Source organism: Haplochromis burtoni, unplaced genomic scaffold, assembly GCF_018398535.1.
Source record: "Haplochromis burtoni strain Fernald_Lab_line unplaced genomic scaffold, NCSU_Asbu1 Contig_232, whole genome shotgun sequence".
NCBI classification, from domain to species: domain Eukaryota; kingdom Metazoa; phylum Chordata; class Actinopteri; order Cichliformes; family Cichlidae; genus Haplochromis; species Haplochromis burtoni.
In genome coordinates, this window is record NW_024582593.1 from 735,472 (window position 1) to 755,275 (window position 19,804).

At 44.3% G+C, this 19,804-nt stretch overlaps 1 protein-coding gene across 2 annotated transcripts in view; it reads left to right on the forward strand.

Annotated features, from left to right (window-relative positions):
- Positions 1–19,804, forward strand: part of arid1b (AT rich interactive domain 1B (SWI1-like)) — a 46,134-nt gene that overhangs the window by 1,819 nt on the left and 24,511 nt on the right. For both annotated transcript variants that reach the window (XM_042226864.1, XM_042226865.1), the window contains exons 2-8: positions 4,755–4,946; positions 10,596–10,745; positions 12,662–12,775; positions 18,590–18,836; positions 18,920–19,003; positions 19,193–19,348; positions 19,424–19,763. In XM_042226864.1, coding sequence (XP_042082798.1) covers positions 4,755–4,946; positions 10,596–10,745; positions 12,662–12,775; positions 18,590–18,836; positions 18,920–19,003; positions 19,193–19,348; positions 19,424–19,763 — 1,283 coding nt within the window. The remainder of the gene's footprint in view (positions 1–4,754; positions 4,947–10,595; positions 10,746–12,661; positions 12,776–18,589; positions 18,837–18,919; positions 19,004–19,192; positions 19,349–19,423; positions 19,764–19,804) is intronic.

Here is a 19,804-nt window from a genome sequence, read left to right on the forward strand (position 1 = left end):
TCTGACAGTTCGCGTATGCTAATGATGTGTTTTGAGGGGTCACCGGTAAATAAAGCTCTTTCCTCGGATTTTATCTGTTTCTCTACCCCGCCGGGAGAAGACAGTGTGGCGGGGACTCGGGTCTAATCAGGTGACGCTTCGTCCTGCAACAGCGGCCACTTCAGCTTCTGATTCCGGCCACAACTTTCTTGGCAGGCAGCCTATTAATAGCCCCATCTCCGCTCGGGAGCCCTGACCTTCACTCATGCAGATTAGCCATGTGCCCATCACCACCGGCACAACACTGGGGCTAACACACTGGTTGACCCGCCGCTGCAGCCCGGCCTGCAGGAGGCCTCAACCCCGGTCATCCCTACTCCATGTCAGTGTCACTTTACCTGGACCGGCGGTGCACTGTAGAAGCTCGTCAGAGTCACGGTTTAACTGCAGTTAATAGACTCACAAGATCTTTTTTTTAAAAAATGATTTCTTTATGGAATAATCGACAGGTTATTATTTCGAATTATTAGCAGGTCTTTAAAATAGCAGAAAACAATGGAAATGCCGGTCTGCAGGTGATTAAGTCACCATTGAATAATGGAATTATGATCCCTTAATTTATTTTCAGGATCATTTGACTGGATGCAAACAAGGAATTTTTCAGCTACTCAATAAATCAGCTTCTGTTTTAATAAAATGTGTTTTTAGTGAATAATTATCATTCACTAACCACCATCCGTTACCTCCTCTGAATGGGGACAAGAACACAGTTATTTGTTAGAAACGATGAACCATGCACAATTTTTTTTTTTTTCACAGGTAGAAATCTTTGTCAGCAAACTGTCTGCTCCTGTGTCTGAGATCAGGTTCAATTAGCTAAACTTGTGTGTTGGCTCATTGGAAAATATGATGCAATACGTGCTTACATGAAGAAACTCTAACTTGCAGGCAGATGGGAGAGCACAGCTCAGTGTACAGGATGACACGAGGCAACAAGACTGATTCCTCTTTAAATTTGTTTCAGTTTTAATTCCACGTGTTGATGCCCTGAACAGAAATGAGGATTTGTGTAATCACACTGTGTTACACAAAAAAGAAAGAATGAATTCGTTGCACCCACAAAGACTGAACAAAGAGGGCCAGGTTATTTAGTGAACCGGAATAAAATCTATCTGGGTTTTTTGCTTCTCAGTTGGTGTACTGGACTTTGATATGGCAGTCAGCACAATCCTCTCCTCTCATTTGTTGTCTCAAAAGGGCCGAGGTTCATATATCGTATTATAACTAAACTTAAAACTAGTACTAGGTGGCAGTCAGCATTTTAATTAGCAGAATAAAAATTTAAAAAGTTGTGAAATTACTGTTACAGCAGCTCAATAAACCCAACTAAAAGGAGGTGAAATATGAAATGAATGCAGATGTTGTGTGTTTGTCCTCGTCTACGGACTCTGAGTCAGCTGAGGACAAACTCTAAACATTTTCACTCTGTAAACCTCCCGAAACTTATATAAAAACTGAAATCAGAATAAATACTAAGGAAAATAGAAACTGTAATATCTCTGCTGTAGATCGGCCAGCTCTGCTTTGTCGTTTCTATCCGCCTCCTCACTGCCGGCCTCAGCCTGTGTGGACGCTCCTTGTGGAGCATGATTTTATGATTTTGTTTTCTAGTTGAAATAAAGACTTTTAGGGCAGCGCCTCAGAGCCTGCACATTTCATACACGAGTTTATTCCTGTAGTTGAGCTAATGTGTTGGTTTATGGAGCTGGTGATCGGATGACTGACATGCAGGAGTCACACACACGTTGGCTGTGTTTTCAGATATTAAAGTTTAAAATAGTTTAATTGTTGGGTCTTCTGTTAGTAACTGAGAACACCAAATAAAACCATTAAAATTGGTGAATAACAGCTTATTAACACCGTTTATAACCTGACTAATGACAGGTGGACATCGCACCACCGGTAACCTGCTAGCTGCTAACAGCCGCGATGCTAACCCAAATAGCTAACGGCAGCTAGCTGCTAAGCTAGATGTGTGTGTGTTTTTCTTTTTTTTTAATTTTCACTGCAGACAGATTCATTAATTAAGCACCGCACCCACGTGAGTCGTTTAGGACTCTAAAGCAAACAAATTGTATTGTGTGATTACTTGCTTTTATAAATGACAAGCATTGGCGACTGTTCGTGATGACAGAAGCTGGGGAAGTTTTCGATTGTGTCCAAGGTGACTTCGCTTTTAGCCCGCTAGGCTAAGCTATCATTAGCATATAGCTGTCGTTAACGGCAAAGGCCTTCGTGTGTGAAAGTAGGCAGCTTGCTGATTTTATAAGAGGTCGAATTTGTTATAAATATATATAAAAATGTAAACTGGGTGGCTGTAATCAGTTTTATTGTTACACTTGAAAAGATCGCGGTTTAAATGGTGACAGGGTTGACGGTTGACAGCTCCGCTCAAATCTGACAGTTCGCGTATGCTAATGATGTGTTTTGAGGGGTCACCGGTAAATAAAGCTCTTTCCTCGGATTTTATCTGTTTCTCTACCCCGCCGGGTAGTAATACCGGTAATAACAACAGCCCGCTTGTACTGTACCAAAAATAGTGCTTTGTTGTGTATCTGATGGACAAAAGCCAAACCAGTTCCACATCACTGAAGTTGCACCATTTTTACAAACCATTTGTGGTTCATCTGTTTCATTCAACGATCCGCTTTCGCCCTTCTCATTCTCCGTTGCCGCCATGCTTTTTCCGCCATGTGCGTATGAAAACAAAAGCGCTGCGCATGCGCGTTTTACCCATATTCTATCGCGATTTTTCATTTTCTTATCATTACCTAACATTATACCGGTATTACCATGATATGGCCCGGGCCCAGTAAGAAGGATGGAACGTTGATGGTGTTGTAGGTTATAAGCTTGTGAGTGAGAAGGCTGCAGTTTGTCCCTTATTATGTTTGCTTTGTTCTCGGCATCGTAGACTCCAAAAACTGTTTGGTTAGCTTTAGGAAACGTGGTTTGGGTTAAAACACGCCTCTGCAGTATTAACCCTGCGTGTTAATGATGCTGATCTATAGTGTTTAAATGTGACGTCAGTGGGTACATGATGAAGTGGAAGTGAGGGACTCGACATTTATCGACATAAACCCGATAAATCATAATGACTGCGTGTTTCTGTGAGATGCTGATGGCTCAGATGAAACGGCAGAATTTGATGTTCTGGGAGTAAAATTGGGCTGTTTGACTGGAAAAAGGTGCAGGCTCGATGTGATGCAGTTTTGTATGTTTAATAGAAAAAAAACAGAAAATTGCGATTCCTGACAAACCTCCTGAGATTAAAGCAGTTCTGTACCACACCACATGGTGGCACTACTGTGGCCTATCTCTGGGTCATATTATTCATTATATTAAACATGCCTGTGGTCTGCAGGGTATTTGAGTTAATGTGATTTGTACTGAGCAATGTTATCTTACTTGAGCGCCACCTTGTGGTAAAACACGCTGACTATCAGCCGTTTTATTTTCGTAGTCTCTTTTTGACTTGATTTGGCCACACCCACCCGTTTGTTAGCCAGTCCCAATCTACGATATATGAAATTAAACTTGTGTTCAGTGATTTTATTTGCTGGTTTTTGATGATTAAAATTTATAATGGCTAACCGCCACCATATTGGATCAAATGCAACAGAGGAGGATGAAGCACCCCATTGAGTTTTAATCTTTTTCCTGCTTTTTCCAACAATTCCCATCAGCCTCCATTACAAGAAATCAGCCAGTAAAACACTAAATACTACAAATGTTGCGTTGACCAAAGGTTTGTCCAAATAAAACACACGTTCTGCAGTTTGGGCCAGGGTCGTGATGATAGCAGTACTCAGGAAAATGGATCAGCTGCTTCTGACGTGGCCTCGGTCTGTGGATCCTCTGCACTGATCCTCTGCCTGACTTGAAGCAGCTGTGTGGGCTTGGCAGCGCTCCAGCCTGAGGTTTCTCTTTATTTACTCTGCTCAGCTGACTGCTGTGTAGTGAGTGGAGATTAAAGGACAGGATTAAAAGTCTGCATCAGTTTTTTTTAAGCGTAAAATCCGTCAGCGGTTTCTATTTTTAGCTGCCGGAGCGGCGGCGAAACATCTGTTCTCTCTGAGTCACTCCTCTCACCTACTATTATTATGTCAGTGTGTCAAATACAGAGTGAGTGTGAATATTAAAGTGTACCCAGGCGTGACTGTTGACTCCGGCTTAAAGTGGCCTCGCAGGCCTTCAGCATGCCGCAGATGAGGGTTCACTCTCAGAGACACACCTGACCCCCTCACACCTGAGCACATGCCATGAACCTCAGTGAAAACAGACAAACCATATCAGTGGGTAAGTTACTAGGATAATGTGTGGTGTGTTATCTGCAGCAGGTGGCAGTAGGCCAAGCCGCGAAGCAGACACACAGAGTGGAGCTTATATATAAAGATATTTAACTTTCCATCGGTCCATCAGTGTGAGCGTGCTCAGTCAGACGGATGGATATATAGATGGATATTGATGGATATAGAAGACTGAGCTAATGGTGGAAGAAAACTGATGAACGGACAGTTTGGATTTCTCATAGTGGAAACAAACAGAAAGATGCAGTACCTCCTCAGTCTTACTAATATGAATGTTGATGATGTCATTGCTCTGTAGTCATCAGAGGGTTTGTCACACTGATGAATCAGAGTCACGTGTTGTGTCTTTAAACATGGTGTTAAGTTCATGGTGTCACTAATTATCCACCGTGTTCTCCTCCTCAGGTGCCGCCCATGGACCCGATGGCGATGAAGCGTTCTCAACTATACGGGATGAGCAACAACCCGTACTCCCAGCAACAGGGGGCGCCGTACCCTGGACAGCCCTACGGCTCCCCTACCCCCCACAGATACCCGATGGGGATGTCCAGCAGGGGGCAGGTGGGAATGGGAGGGATGCAGTATCCTCAGCAGCAGGTAGGAGGCGCTCAGATGTGTCTTTAAGGTTCCATTTGGACGAATTAATGTAAAATAATTCTTTAGTTTAATTTAACTTGTAGTTCTGGGTGGGATTTCAAACTCTGCAGTTACAGAATCTGACGTCAATAAAACTGAACATCCATAAATCTGATCATAAATCAGACACCTGAAAGTCTTCAGCTTTACTTTTTTTATTGTCACAGTAAATAAGTGATGCTTATCAGTAATTTACAGGCTTTCATTTCTTTCTGTGGCTGCACTGGCCAGTTAGAAGCAGTTTAGTTGTATAACAGCATCAAGACCATCTTCAGATAATGAAAAATAGAAATCTACAATTTCCCTGAAATTACTGGAAAGGTGATAAAAATACATTTAAGATGGGATTTAAAATTTAAATGATTTGATGAGTTTATGCAGAGTTTAACTGGTCCCTTAAATCCACCCAGGATGCTTGGTTGACCTACGGCGCTGAAAGGATCCTGAGCTGCACACTGTGGGAGAATTTGTATAGACAAAAGTTCCCAATTAAAAACCTTCATGTTGGGGTGAAACCTGCCAGTTATCTGACTCCACCCTCCTTCCTGATCTCCCACCTGCCTGAAGTTAAGCGGGTAATGCAGACGTCTGTCTCTGCAGCATCTCGACATGGAGGAGCAGGAGCTTTCCTCTGAGCTCCTAAGCCTGCCTCTGTGGAGGAGCTCGTGTTTGTGACCTCACTCTTTCAGTCATTATAACTCTCATGACTTTACGTGATGTTGGAAAACTGTTAAATCTGAGTGCGAGGCAGCCCAATGTGGTGGGTGGTGGTGTTCGTCTGGGGTTGGTTACTGTAGGTAAAATAGACCTGATCAGTGCCCAAATCAGTGCTTTCATTGTGGCTGCAGAGCGGTGAGACATGTTTGCAGAGCAGCATCAGGCTGATATGTAAAACTCTGATTTCTGTAGAGATCAGGTTGCTTTACTACAGGCCAGAGGACCCGGGAGCTTCCTGTAACTCTCCACATTAGGATACACGTGTGAAGCATTAACCAGATACTCATTAACATGCAGACTGTTGGCTTGTTAATGTCCTCCCAGGATGACTAATAAGAACATCTCCTGTGAGTTTGCCGTCCCTGCTCCTGCTCTGATGGTCTTCAGCAGCCTCTGAGCTGGTTTATGGAAACTAAGGCCTTCGTTCCCTTGGTGCTGATTCATCTGCAGCGTCACCGTTTTGTCACTGTGGACAAGGCCTCTGTTGATGCAGTCAGACCGCACGGCTTCTGCTGGGCCGGTCCGGGTCAGGCTATTTCTGGTACACCCTGGGCTCAGGCTATTTTTAGACTCCAGTTTGGGTCTGACGCTGCAGCTCAGAGCAGACTGGATCCTTTGGTGGGTAAACACCGCCGAATGCCACAGAGAGCAACAGACGGCGAAGCTTCTTCTCAGCGAATGAATCAGGAGGTAGAATAAATCTGTCTGTCCCAGTGATGATGGGTTAATAATAATCAGCCATCGCTGAATTCATCCACACATACTTTGGATTTTAAAGCTTTCAGAGAAGAATAAAGAACTAAAACACTCAGCAAGTGTTTATCTGTACATGTCAGGTCCTAACACTTGCAGTGAGTCCATGTGAGCTCTGTAGTTTTCTGGTATTTGATAAGGAGATAAAAAGTCCCAGTCAACAGAAGAGTTTTTAGAAAAGTAGCTTTGTTAGACTGACAGTGATTCAGTCTTCACCCAGAAGATGAGGAACTTTTAATTTGAAAAGTTACAACGGGAAGTTGTTTCAGTCTTTGCTGAAGATTGGAGCTGCTGTGTAGTCATGTGTGAACTTTATTTTTTCTGACATTAAAGTTGAAAATTTGAAACTGTGCCTGTGAGCAGGACAAGGAGGAGTGTAGCCTGGCTGAACCTGCTGCTGTGAGCCACAGAACCTTTCTTCAGGTTTCATCACTGTTGGGCCTGAATCTAATTCTGAGGACAGTAAGAGTCTGAAATTGTCCTCCGTGGTTCAGCTGTTGGAAGTCTGCACCTGTTTGTGCTGGTTTGAATCTTCCAGCAGGCGGAGAAGGTGGAAACATCTTGTGGTTCGGCCTCTGCGCTGTTGTCAGGCCGTTGAGCTCCGATCTGAACCTGTGTGTTCTCAAGTTGGGTTTCTCTTCCTTATAAGATATATGTTCAGCTTCAGTCAGTGAATTTTCAGTTCAGGCTTCGTCTCACCTTTCTGTTACAAGCTCTAAGAACCTGATTGGTTTCAGAGCTGTGAGGAAGGCACCTGCAGGTGTTTCTCCCTCCGACTCTCGGGCTGGATGGTGTCATTATTGTTGCAGATGGTTTAAGCCTGAGGGATTTTGTGTCGCCGCTGTTGTGTCTGATTACGCAGAGAGAGAGAGTAATGAGTTTCATGGGAGCGCAAGGCCCAAGTGGCCCCGGGACTATTCTTTATTAATTCTCTGATTCCACACAAAATTTGACCCTTGGCTTCCCTGTCTGAGCGCCGCAGACTCAACCTGGTTTCAGGAGGTTACCGAGTTACTGTTAGAGCATGAACTCCGACTGTAATCTCTGTTTCAGTGAAGCTGCAGTATTGACGGACATGCTGGTGAGGAAATGCTCTCGATCAAACAATGTGCTGGAGGTGAGGTCGCTTAAAGGCCCGTCCAGGCTTTCAGAGTCCACGTGCAGCCTGAAGTCTGTCTGAGTCTTCCTGATATTTATGCAGACATTACCGGCCTTCTGTCCCACTTTAGTGCTCTCGAGCCGGGCAGTTAATCCCGCAGCTGCAGCTCTCTCGGGTTGCACCGAGGTTGCATTATATTGCATTTTGCGGCATCTGCGTCGAGCCAGATAACAATCTGAGAGAGAAGCTGTGTGGATGAGTTTCAACACATCTGATTTTAAAGCAGGTTTTTAAGGTGGTATGAATTTTAATGAGGAGGAGTACGATGGTTGGTTTGGCATTAAGATTAGAGCAGGGCGATATGACCAAAAATATTTATCATGATATACATTTGAAAATCTGCGATAACGATATAACTGACGATATAATTGACACTAGACAAAACACTTTACAACTCCTCAACTTTATTAGTGCAAAAAAAACCCCATCAATGTATTTTCACTTAAACAAGCAGCTGTTTTTTATGTGCATTAAAGTTATATAAAAATTTAACAGTGCAAATGCAAATTCCTTGCTGACAGTTTAACCAAAAGGAATTTCCAGTGAAAATTGGCCGACATATCCTCAGCATAACCATGCATAATATCCACAAAACTTAAAAAGAGGTTATACACACACAATACGGTAATATTATGTTGAAGCGCAGTACGTATCACTCCTCGAGGCTCCTGCCTACGATAGCCGTAATGCTCCGACAATCCATCAAGCGGTGCGGGTTCGTAGCTTAGCAAAGTCGTACTAAAACATTTGACAGATTTTTGAGCGCCGTGTACGACATAAAATCGTTTCGAGGTCAGTAAACACAACCAGAATTCATACATAAGGCCCATTGGATTATAAGGGGCACTGTTGATTTTCAGAAAAATCAAAGGATTGATTTTAAGTGTGCTGTATTTTCCAAAAAACATGGTAATAACAACGGCCGCCAACCCGCTGGCATGCTCTACCAAAAATAGTGCTTTGTTGTGTATCTGACGGATGAAAGCCAAACCAGTTCCACACCACTGAAGTTGCAGCATTTTTACAAACCAATTCTGGTTCATCCGTTTCATTTAACGATCTACTTTCGCTCTTCTCATTCTGCGTCGCCGCCATGTGCGTATGTAAACAAAGGCACTGCGCATGCGCGTTTTACCCATATTCTATCGCGATATTTCATTTTCTTATCGTTGCCCAACATTATACCGGTATTACCGTGAATGGTATGATATAGCCCAGCCCTAATTAAGATGATCAGTTTGAATCAGTGAATTTATGTCTTTTCATCTGCCTCCTCCTCTTCTTCACTCTGCGTATCTGGAAGCAGACAGATTGGGTCTAAGAGGAGGAATGTGTTAAAGATCGGAAATGTGGCTCATACTGACGGTCATCATGTGGTTCTCCTGTGATGCTGCAAAACACGAGGTCAGGGGTCAGAAGTCTATGACCGGAGGAAGCTTCCTCCAGTATGAGAACAGATCTGATCTACAGAGGAAGTCTGAGATATTCAGGAAATTAAATTTAGAGGTCGCTTTCCAGGAAAAGGGCGGTGTGTGATTCCTGAGCGGCTTCACTGTAGAGCAGAACAGATTATTATTATCATTAGAGGAACAGAGATGCTTTTGTTTGGCTTTTAATTGACTCTTTAGCTAAAGCAGTGAAGGCTGGGGGCGTCTTGAGGAGGCTGCACAAGAGTTAAACTGAGAGCGTCTGTGAGGAAGAGCCACTGAAGGAAGTGTTCAGACTCTGTGCTTAAGTCTGAGTCTCAGTACTGCTTCTATAATATAAGTTTATGCATAAGTACTGATTATGCAGAAACATATTTGATATTATTATTATTATAATTATGATTAATTAATATGTATATGCGTTTCATAACTTCTGTACAGCTGAGCAGCTGCATCTATAGTAACACAGCATCGTGTTTTAAATTTTATATTTTAACTTTATATGAAGTAACTACTGTTCAGCAACCTCTTGGTAACCTTCGCTTACTAGGGAAAAATCTGTCCTCCCCAGGTGGTTGCTGGCTGTTGCCGGGTTAAGCTGCTCAAACAGACGGTGCTGTGCTAAAAACGTCCTGATGATTGCTCTGGTCGCTCAGAGCTTGTAAGAAGACACTGACTTGTCTGCAAACACTCACTAAACATGACGAAACACTGAAACACAAACTAGAAACACAACAAATCGGCCTTTTCCATATAAACTGTAGGTAACTGCAGCAGTCTGTACTCACAAGTGCAGTGCTGTATATCTGTTGGCAGCTAATGTCACCTAGCAACAGTTCTCCAATATTTAGCAATCAGTCACCAACCGGTTGCAGAATTTTTATTTTTCCAGAGTTAGTAAAATCACTGTGTGATCGAAGCAGTCACCAAGTGATTCTACTTTAGAAACATGACCAGGTAGAAACGCAGCCTGACTGCTCATCGGCGTGTTACCCGATGAGTTTGGGCTCTGGCTGCTGGACTGGGTTCTGCATACACTGCGTAGCATAATGCTGATGTTTCTGTCCTGGATGCAGTTCCCACTTTACTGTCCGCTCTGGTCCTTTTGTTCAATAAAATAGAAGTAAAATGTCGACATCCATGCTGCATACTGCATGGATGCATGGATTTAATGCAGGTGATGATTTTTCACAAAATAAAGAGTCATTCAACTTTAAAGCAGTGCTGATGCTTACTGTAACAGTACAAAGGAAAGACGTATTTGTATCAATTTGTATTGTAAAAAGAATACAAATTGTAAATTTGTATCAATTTGTATTGTAAAAAGAATACAAATTGTAAATTTGTATCAATTTGTATTGTAAAAAGAATACAAATTGTAAATTTGATTTTGTTTTATTTCTTTGCACTCTTCATGTTTCTGACCTGGAGTCTTTCTGTCTGTTTAGCCTGTGGAAATCTATCGGCCATTCAAAGCCGTAACCTCGTGTTTGTGGTGTTAACAAGGTAGTATCGATTGGCCTTGTGTCTCTGATGTCTGTGGTCTCTTCTCAGATGGGCTCTCAGTACAGCCAGCAGCAGCAACAGCAGAACATGAGCAGTTACTGTCAGCCGGGCCAGCCGCCGTACTTCAGCCCGCCACAGCAGCAACCCGCCGCCCCCAGTCAGCCACCGTACATGCAGCCCCGCCCACTGCCACAGCAGGTAGGACTGGGATTACAAACCTAAACTTTATTTTGTCTTTCTGATTTCACTGTTAATTCACTCAAATTCCTGCACATCTTTTCACAATAAGAGCCTTTTATAGGAGTAAAGGGAAGGGAATGAACCTCTTGACGATTCTTATTGTGAAAAATAAAAAAGAGGCTTCAACATATAACCAGAAATCAGAAGATAAGAAAACGAAAAGTTGTATGATAATGCTGTCAAATATAAAAGAAGTTGTGATGCTGCTGTGGATGTGTGGCTGTCTTCTGTGTGGATGTTTCTGAGGGGAAATGGCTCGAGGCCTCCAGAGAGCTTTAAGCTGCCAGACTCTCCAAGCCTCACAAGTTCAAAACATCTCAGAATGGCTCCTGAAATGCCTTCAGCTAGCAAGCTCCACTTACTTTTGTCTCTGTAGCACTTAAAAAAGACATGAAGTGTTCTACAGAAGTCAAAAAACAGTATCCAAACTGGAATTAAGCAGGAAAAAACAAAAAGAGCACAGACATTAGAAGTAATAGATAAATTTAATAGAAAGAAATTCCATCCATCCATTTCCTACCACTCTCCAGGCCACGGGATAGCACGTTAGTGAGACTTTAGCACGCCATTCCAGAGACCTGATCTGTCCACTGGGGTCTGCTCATAGCTGGGTGGGATTAAACAGCGACGAGGTAAATCCTCATCAGATTCTATTGTGAAATTTTCCCATGAAGGAAGCATCGAGCTGAGCTTCAGTTCTCTGAAAAGACCAGATTAACTTTAGTATTTAGTTTGTATTTGCTGATAATGACAATCCTTTCTGTCCTGTTTCTGTCCTAAAGTGTTACTTCATTTGGTCTTTCTTCACAAACATGGCTGTCTTTGTCTTCAGAGGATCGTGTTACACAAGGTTTTGTGAAGACATGAAACAGAGAGAGAGAGAGAGAGAGCGCATCTCCTCGAGTCTGTTTTTTATCTGATCACTTCAACCATGTCAGACGTTCATGGTGTTTAAAAGGAGTTGGCTGCAGGCAATGGGGAAACCCCAACCTCCAGCTGCTGTTTTATCATCTTCATCTTCCTCAAGATGGCAGCTGAGACTCTGACCTGCAGCAGGCAGCAGGAGCCGCGCTTTGAGACTCCCAGCAGCTACCACAGCTCCACCTGCAGCCGAGAGATGTCCAGGACTTCTCTGAGGTCTGCTACAAGTGCATTGCGGGATGTCTTTCATTTTTTCTGAATGGGTTGTTGCGTCTGGCTCATTCAGGACACGTCAGAGAAGGGAGACCCGCTCAGCTCGGGTTTTCACCAAGTCCATTTATTAATTATAAGTTAAAAAAGGAGAACAGAAGAAAACTGGGTGCTAACCTTTATCCAGACTTCATGTAGAGACGACTACAGCTCAGTCAAACCAAATGAGCAATTGTAAACTGACACAAATTGGTGCGATTGGGTCTTTTAGGAAACCAACATATTACTGTGGCCAGTGTCCATGTTTACCACTTAACTAGGCCCATGCAACACATCTATAATGAAAAATCCAACTAAACAAAATCAGGAAATGTGAAGAACAACCACTTTTATGCACCGAGGAAGACGTAATGTCCCGGCCAATACGATGCTTCAACCGCACGATCAACACAAAAATGCCACCGATGGGGCTTCAGACAGGATTTAAATAGAAAACAGTATCCCATGTACTTCATCTGCCTCACGCCTGAGGCCATATCTAAAGTCACCATCAACCCAACAGAGCACACAGAGGAAACCTGCAGGCTCCACACAGAAAGACCTGAGCTGTACAAAGAAGACAAAACTAAAATTCAGCTGCCCGAAACACGGCTAACTTTCAGCGACTTTGTTTTTTGTTTTTGTTTTTTTTTGCCGTTCGTTCCTGTAAGATTTAAATGCTTTGTCTGTCTGTCACCCTGCAGGAGGTGCCGCAGGAAGCTTACGGGGGCCGGGGCCAGTCTGCCGCTATGACTCCTGGGAAACCAAACCACGAGGAGATGAGTCTGAGTCAACAGGAGAGGCCGTCCAGTCTGCCAGTGAGTTCGAACACACAGCTGCTCTCTGCTGGTCAGGCACAAAGACCCCCAACCCTACACACGCACGCACGCACGAGGCACGCACAAAGTTCATCACCAACAACAAGCCAGAGTTTCCATTAGCAATGGACGATATAACCTCAGAATATTATCACAATATTCCACAGAAGATTGTGATAATATTTCAGATGATATTGGAAAAAAGCAGCTCACAGGCAGGAGGATTTACTATTGCGAATGAAACAAGGACATTTTCCATCCTTCTGTCCCAGTGAGCAGCTGTCTCTGGGTCAAAGAGTGGATCAGTAACTGTAATAGTCCAGCGCTGCAGCGGTGCTCGGTGGGTCACTCATTACTAGCTGCTAGCATCTCCTACTCCTTGTTGCAATAGGCAACATAACAATATGATGTCACTATGTCATTAATATCATAATATGATACTTTAATAATAGCAATAAAAATTAATACCAGTATTATTACGGATCCTCTGAATGGTTCCATCACTGTTTGGTCAAACCATGCCAGAGTTCAAAGAGTAGAGTGATGGTCGTGGTCACCCTGGGTCATAAATCAGACTCACCTGAATTTTATCCTGTGGGGCTGACACACTGATCCTCAGTCAGTACCACATCTACACCACAGAGTTCTTGTCCTGGTCTTTGACTGATGGCGGATCTGAAGGACAGCAGGATTCAGCCTAAAAAGCCGTTTAGTTTTTATGTTAAAGCTTCCTCGAACTCCTGCTGCAGAATAAACCAAACCCAACCTGAGGAGTTTTCTATCAAACAGGCACGTTCCTGTATGGACGGGCAGTTTCTTAATCTGCCTGCACCACTTCTTAAAAAAACTGATGAACCATCTGTGCCTCACTACACACAGACAGACTCTGTGTTCAGTTAACTAATAATTAACTAATATTAATGATTTTGGCTATAATAATCGAGTAGTGATGATCGGATATGGTGACAGACCTGCATCAGACTTGGTTTTTATATATAAAATATTATTATTGTAATAAAATAAATATTAATGATAATAATAAATGTTTAGTTTGAATGCAGTTCTAAGGCTGTGTTCTGTTGATCTGTGGAAAGTTCTGTTCATGAGGTTTGGAGGCCGAGGTCAGACAGTTTTCCTCCTGGTGGGTCGGCTTTCTTCAGTCCCGACTTCTTGTCCTGTTCTGATTCCGCAGGCTCGGTTTTAGCAGAATAAGAGCTGGTTGTTGTCAGGCTCATAGCTCGTGATTCAGCCTGCGTGACATATTGAACGCGTTTCATGCCCCCCCACTGTCCACAGGCCGGCCTTGTTGTCGATAATGACGCCGTCCTCTTTTCTCTGAGTTGAAGCTCACAGGTTTCACGCTCTGAGCGCCTGAGGCCCCCCGCCGCCTCAGCCTGTGTCGCTGCACCACTCAGAAACACACGACTGAAATAATGATGGCGACCTGCGACGGCTCTCGCAGGGAATCGCCATTTACATTTAAAATAGGTTTAACCCCGAAAAGACTCAGCCCATTAGCAAGCCAGCACGTCTGCTGCTGGATGAGCACGAGTCAGTTCAGACTGATTTTATTCACCACATTTCACTTCAGGCTGAATCCTGAGTTACTACAGAGGTTAGCCGCAAAACCAGTGGATGCAGAAGCAAGAAGATTGTAATCAAGAATACACACCATAGAAAATCAGGAAGATGATGATTAAAAAAACAGCAGAGACCATAAAAGAATAAAAGTGTATGAAGCAGAAACACATATCTGAGTGTTTGAGGAGGATGACGTGACAGCCAGTAGAGCAGGGCGATATGACCAAAAATATTTATCACGATATACATTTGAAAATTTGCGATAACGATATAACTGACGATATAATTGACACTAGACAAAATACTTTACAACTCCTCAACTTTATTAGTGCATAAATAACCCCATCAATGTATTTTCACTTAAACAAGCAGCTGTTTTATGTGAATTAAAGTCATATAAAAATTTAACAGTGCAAATGTAAATTCCTTGCTGTCAGTTTAGCCAAAAGGCATTTCCAGTGAAAACTGGCCGACATATCCTCAGCATAACCATGCATAATATCCACAAAACTTAAAAAGAGGTTATACACACACAATACGGTAATATTATGTTGAAGCACAGTACGTATCACTCCGCGAGGCTCCTGCCTACGATAGCCGTAATGCTCCGACAATCCATCAAGCAGTCCGGGTTCGTAGCTTAGCAAAGTCGTACTAAAACATTTGACAGATTTTCGAGCGCCGTGTACGACATAAAATCGTTTTGAGGTCAGTAAACACAACCAGAATTCATACATAAGGCCCATTGGATTATAAGGGGCACTGTTGATTTTCAGAAAAATCAAAGGATTGATTTTAAGTGTGCTGTATTTTCCAAAAAACACGGTAATAACGACGGCCCGCTAGCACGCTCTACCAAAAATAGTGCTTTGTTGTGTATCTGACGGACGAAAGCTAAACCAGTTGCACACCACTGAAGTTGCAGCATTTTTACAAAGCAATTCTGGTTCATCCGTTTCATTCAACGATCTACTTTCGCCGCCATGCTTTTTCCACCATGTGCGTATGAAAACAAAGGAGCTGCGCATGCGCGTTTTACCCATATTCTATCACGATATTTCATTTTTCTATTGTTGCCCAAAATTATACCGGTATTACCGTGAATGGTATGATATGGCCCAGCCCTAACAGCCAGGGCTAATTTTCATTTATATTTCTAAACTTTTTGGTCGCTGTAGTTGTTGGCTCTGTGTGTTTCTCCTGTTTGTACAGAGACGTGTGATCTCGCCGTTGGACAAACTTTACCCAAATGAAAGAAACGATTTCACCTGTTTGTGAGGGTTTAGGGTTGTTACCTTCTCACAGTGCCCAGGTGTATTAAAGGTTTTCAATTTAACCATCGTCACCACCTCTGTCTGCAGTATAAACAGAGAGATCTCAGTGGTCATGGGAACTTAAAACCCAGATTATAAATCCATCTAATCATATTATAATAATAAAAAGTTGGCGCTCAAATTTCTCTCACACAGACGTCACCATGAGAGAATCTAGAACAATGGCACAGCTCATCATCTTTAATTAAACTCATTATGAAACATCAGTGAGGCCAGAATGGAGCCTTGAGGAACACCAATGTGTGACTTTCAGTTCACGTCACACCTTCATCCCACTCGATGATTTCAGTCTGTTAATTTCCCCACCTTCAGCTGCAGCTCTGCTTCAACCTCTCCACCCATCTCCATCACTGCCTTCGCCTCTTTCCTTCACGCTCGCTTGTCCTCCTTCCCTTCCTTTTCTCTCCTTCTCCTCTCTGTCTCTGTTGCTGTGCCTCATCACCCCTCACTCGCTGTTTTCCTCTTTATCTTCTGGAGCCTCCTTTTGAAGTCGTGCTGCTGATGCAGTTGCCATGGCGACTACTGGTGGAAAGATGAAGGCTCTGTTGCAGGAAGAGAAAATCAGCAGAAATCAGCTGCACCCGAAGGCCTCGCAGATTCTTTAATAAGTTGACTTCAGTTCAGAGTCGGCGATGTTCAGTCCCAATGTTTCAGTGACAGAAATCCAAAATGTGTTTGTTTTTTGCTGACGGTTGCTCATTTTTCCGTGTCTGCTCAGTCTGAAATGAAGAAAAGAACGCTTGACGCCTGTAAATGGGTTTGACCTAGCAGTGAACAAGGACACGCTTCCCTAATTCTCTGAAAGACATACGTGACAGAAACACTGACAGAGAAGAAGAGACGGGTCCACGTCTACAGATTTGTTTCTGCCAGATAGCTTCACAGTTTTTAATCTTTTTTGTCGTTCAGACTCACGAACTGGTCCCTTTCTGTTTTAAAATGTTTAAACTTTTGAGTAGGACTGGGTGATTAATCCGATTTATTATCAACAATAAAAACATAATTTGCAATCATCAATTAGTACTTAGATTTAAAAATGAAACGTGAGCTGCTCTAAAATTGATCCCCATAATCAATCAGATGATTGGAGCGCACCTCTGCACTTTTCCATGTTTGACTCTTTCTGTTCTGGTGTGTGATCACATGACGCCGGCGGTGTTCATCGCTGTTTAATGGAGAACCTGTTTCAGGGAGGTGCTGTCTGTTAGAGGAGGAGGAGGAAGAGGGCTCGCTCCTGTTGGAGAAACAAAGAGAAGCGTGTTGTTCTCTCTGCAGGAAAACTCCGAATGAGCGATGAGGTCGGAAAATTCTCTTCATCCAATCAGAGCCTGCGAGGCTTTAATGAAACAGGGTAATTACGGCCATAAATCACCGACCTGCAGCACGTCGCTCCGTGGCGGCTCCTTCACCTCCGCTTGCTCCTCCCTGTTCTTTCTCTCAGCCGCTCGGTGCTCTGCTTTTATTTCTGTTACTGATGTGTTTCTGCTTTAAAGTTCAGTCCTCTGTTTACTCTACGGACTCAGCCTCTCCTGATAAATTACATTTTCCACAAAGAACTCACATTTTTCCTCCAAGAACAAACAAAAACAGCCAGGCTGAATTTGACACTGTGGAGATGTGGAGCACAGACAGTGGAGGAGTTGGCGTAGCCTTCATGTTTTAAGAAAAACTTAATGAAAGTCTGAAAACAGCAGAGCTGTGAGGCCAGATTGCATTTAAGACAACACAGTTCACCTGCTTTTAGCTGGCATGATTCGTGCTGATGGCAGCAAAGGTTTGTAATAAGAGACTGGGACTAATAATAAATCCTTATAAGAAGAAAAACCTTAAAATAGCTGTGCTACAACTATCCAGAGAGCCCAGCAGGCTTTGGGACACATCCAAAGGTGCTTTCTCAGGTGAGGGTGTCCAGTGTTAATGACACCTGTCCGCTGAGCCCCAAATGACTCTTTCGGTGGACTGAAATGAGGAGACTCGGCAGGTTTCAACTGGGGTGTAACGTTCCTTCTTTGGTGTGCACATGAACCCTCGTTTTTACAAATGACAGCTGTTACATTGCTCTGAACCAATCAGACTCACAGATGCAGCCATTTGAATCTTTCCTCAGTGCTGTGTTTGGCTGTAGGTTCATGTTCAGCCTTTTTGATTTTTCCTCTTTTTAGTCAGCCAAAAAAAACTTTAATTCTTGGCGAGTAGTTCCTCCTTGTAGTTTTTGCAATTTTGTACACTAACGAGTGAATATTCAGGTTTTTTCCACCTCTGTACATGACTTACAGTCAGCTCTTGTTAATCAAAAACAGATGAAGCTCAGCTAGAAATCCATTTTCTCTGCACCAAGGTCCATGGTGACCTCTCTGTTCGAGGTTTGCCGTGACGTTCGCTCCTTCAGAAGCTGCAGACTCAGAGCAGTTTCCACTCAGCTCTGCTGCTTTGAGGTTAATGTGCTACAGCTGGGACGTTTCCACCTCCTTGCCTTATTATGGCGTCTGCTGAAGGAGGCGTTTACGAGCCGGCACCAAAGAGCGGTCAATGATCCTCCTGTGAGGGTGTTACTGATGTCATTTACCGAACAGCAGCGGCTGTAACGATTCACCAGAAGACGAGTAAGAAATAAAACAGAAAGCTAAAGTCCAACGTGCATCAGAACAGCTGCTAGTTGTGGTTGTTCACTCAGTGCAGGTACATATGAGTTTCTGTCAGTTTACTGTGTGGCAGGTTTTGTCGGAAAAGACTAAACTCTGATCATAAATCACAGAAGTCAGCTGAGGTTGTGTCTTCAGTTTAAAGCACTCGGCCGTTTTCTGTCCTTAGAAGTCACTTGCGTTGAATCAAACAGGTAACAAGTGTGAAAAATGTCCAACAGGTGTTTTATCATCTGCTGCTCTGTGCTGTCTTTCAGGACCTCTCCGGCTCCATCGATGATTTGCCCACTGGCACAGAGGCGGTGGTGAGTTCGGGGGGATCGGGCTCCGGCAGTGCTCAGGGCGACCAGGGGACTCCAGCCCGTTCACCATTCTCCCCGCACGTCTCCCCTCGCCTCCCTCCGCCACCTCGCACCGGACCCTCCCCCTCCCCCTCCCCGTCCCCCGCTGCCTCTGGCAGCCAATCGCGATCCGGACCTCTTTCCCCCGCCACCAGCGGACCAGGTGGGAGCACAGTTATGAGTGTTATCACAAGGTCCTATGATGCGTTTGATGTTCCTGTGGAGTAACAACTCTGTTTGTTTCAGGCTCTCAGATGCCCCCTCAGGTCTCAGGTCCTGGTCCAGATGTTGGTCCCCATTCCTCCCAGTCTGCCATGACTCAGGACAGAGGTACAAGTCACCAGTACAACTGAGTTATTGTAGATTAACCAATCATTTTAAATCTTTGTATGTGAGCGTCTGAGGTTAAATGAGGTTTAAGGTTCATGGTTTCTGAGTTTTTACAGTCTGTCATGTTAGCTAAGCTACTGCTAGGCTAACCCTGTCCCTTCCCCCCACCACCTTTATCTTCATCTCCAGGTTTCCCACCCACCATGCAGCGCAGCACCTCTGGGTCTCAGTTTGGGTCCCAGCAGTCCTCTTCGTCAATGACCCCTCACCCAGGGCCGGGGGGGCCGATGCACCACAGCTCCTACCAGCAGGCCGGCCACTCCTATGGGCAGTACGGCCCTCCAGGTAGGTTAAATCACAAAAACACTTTGTTTTCTAACTTCTCACTGCATCTCTGATAACTTGTCTGGTCCTACTCAGGTAACTACCCGCGGCCCCCGCATTATGGCGGGCCGGGCCTGGGCGCGGGCTCCAGCCTGGCCAACAGCCTGGGCTTGAACGCCAGCAGTCCCATGCACGGCCAGGGCCCGTCCACCCCAGCGGGCCGTGGTCCTGGCCCCGGGCCCGGTGTGGGTGGGCGGCCTTACCCTGCAGGAGGAGGCACATTGGCCCCCACCTCACCTAGCATGCCGCAGGCCACCGGGCAGGGCATGGGGCCCCCGGGACCCAACACCAGCTGTAAGCCACCTGAGGTTGTCCCCACCACCGGACCCAGTGCCAACTCATCATCAGCACCATCTACAGCAGCCAATCAGAGCAGGTGAGTCGACCCACCGAGCTTTAGTTCAAGGTTCAAGGTTC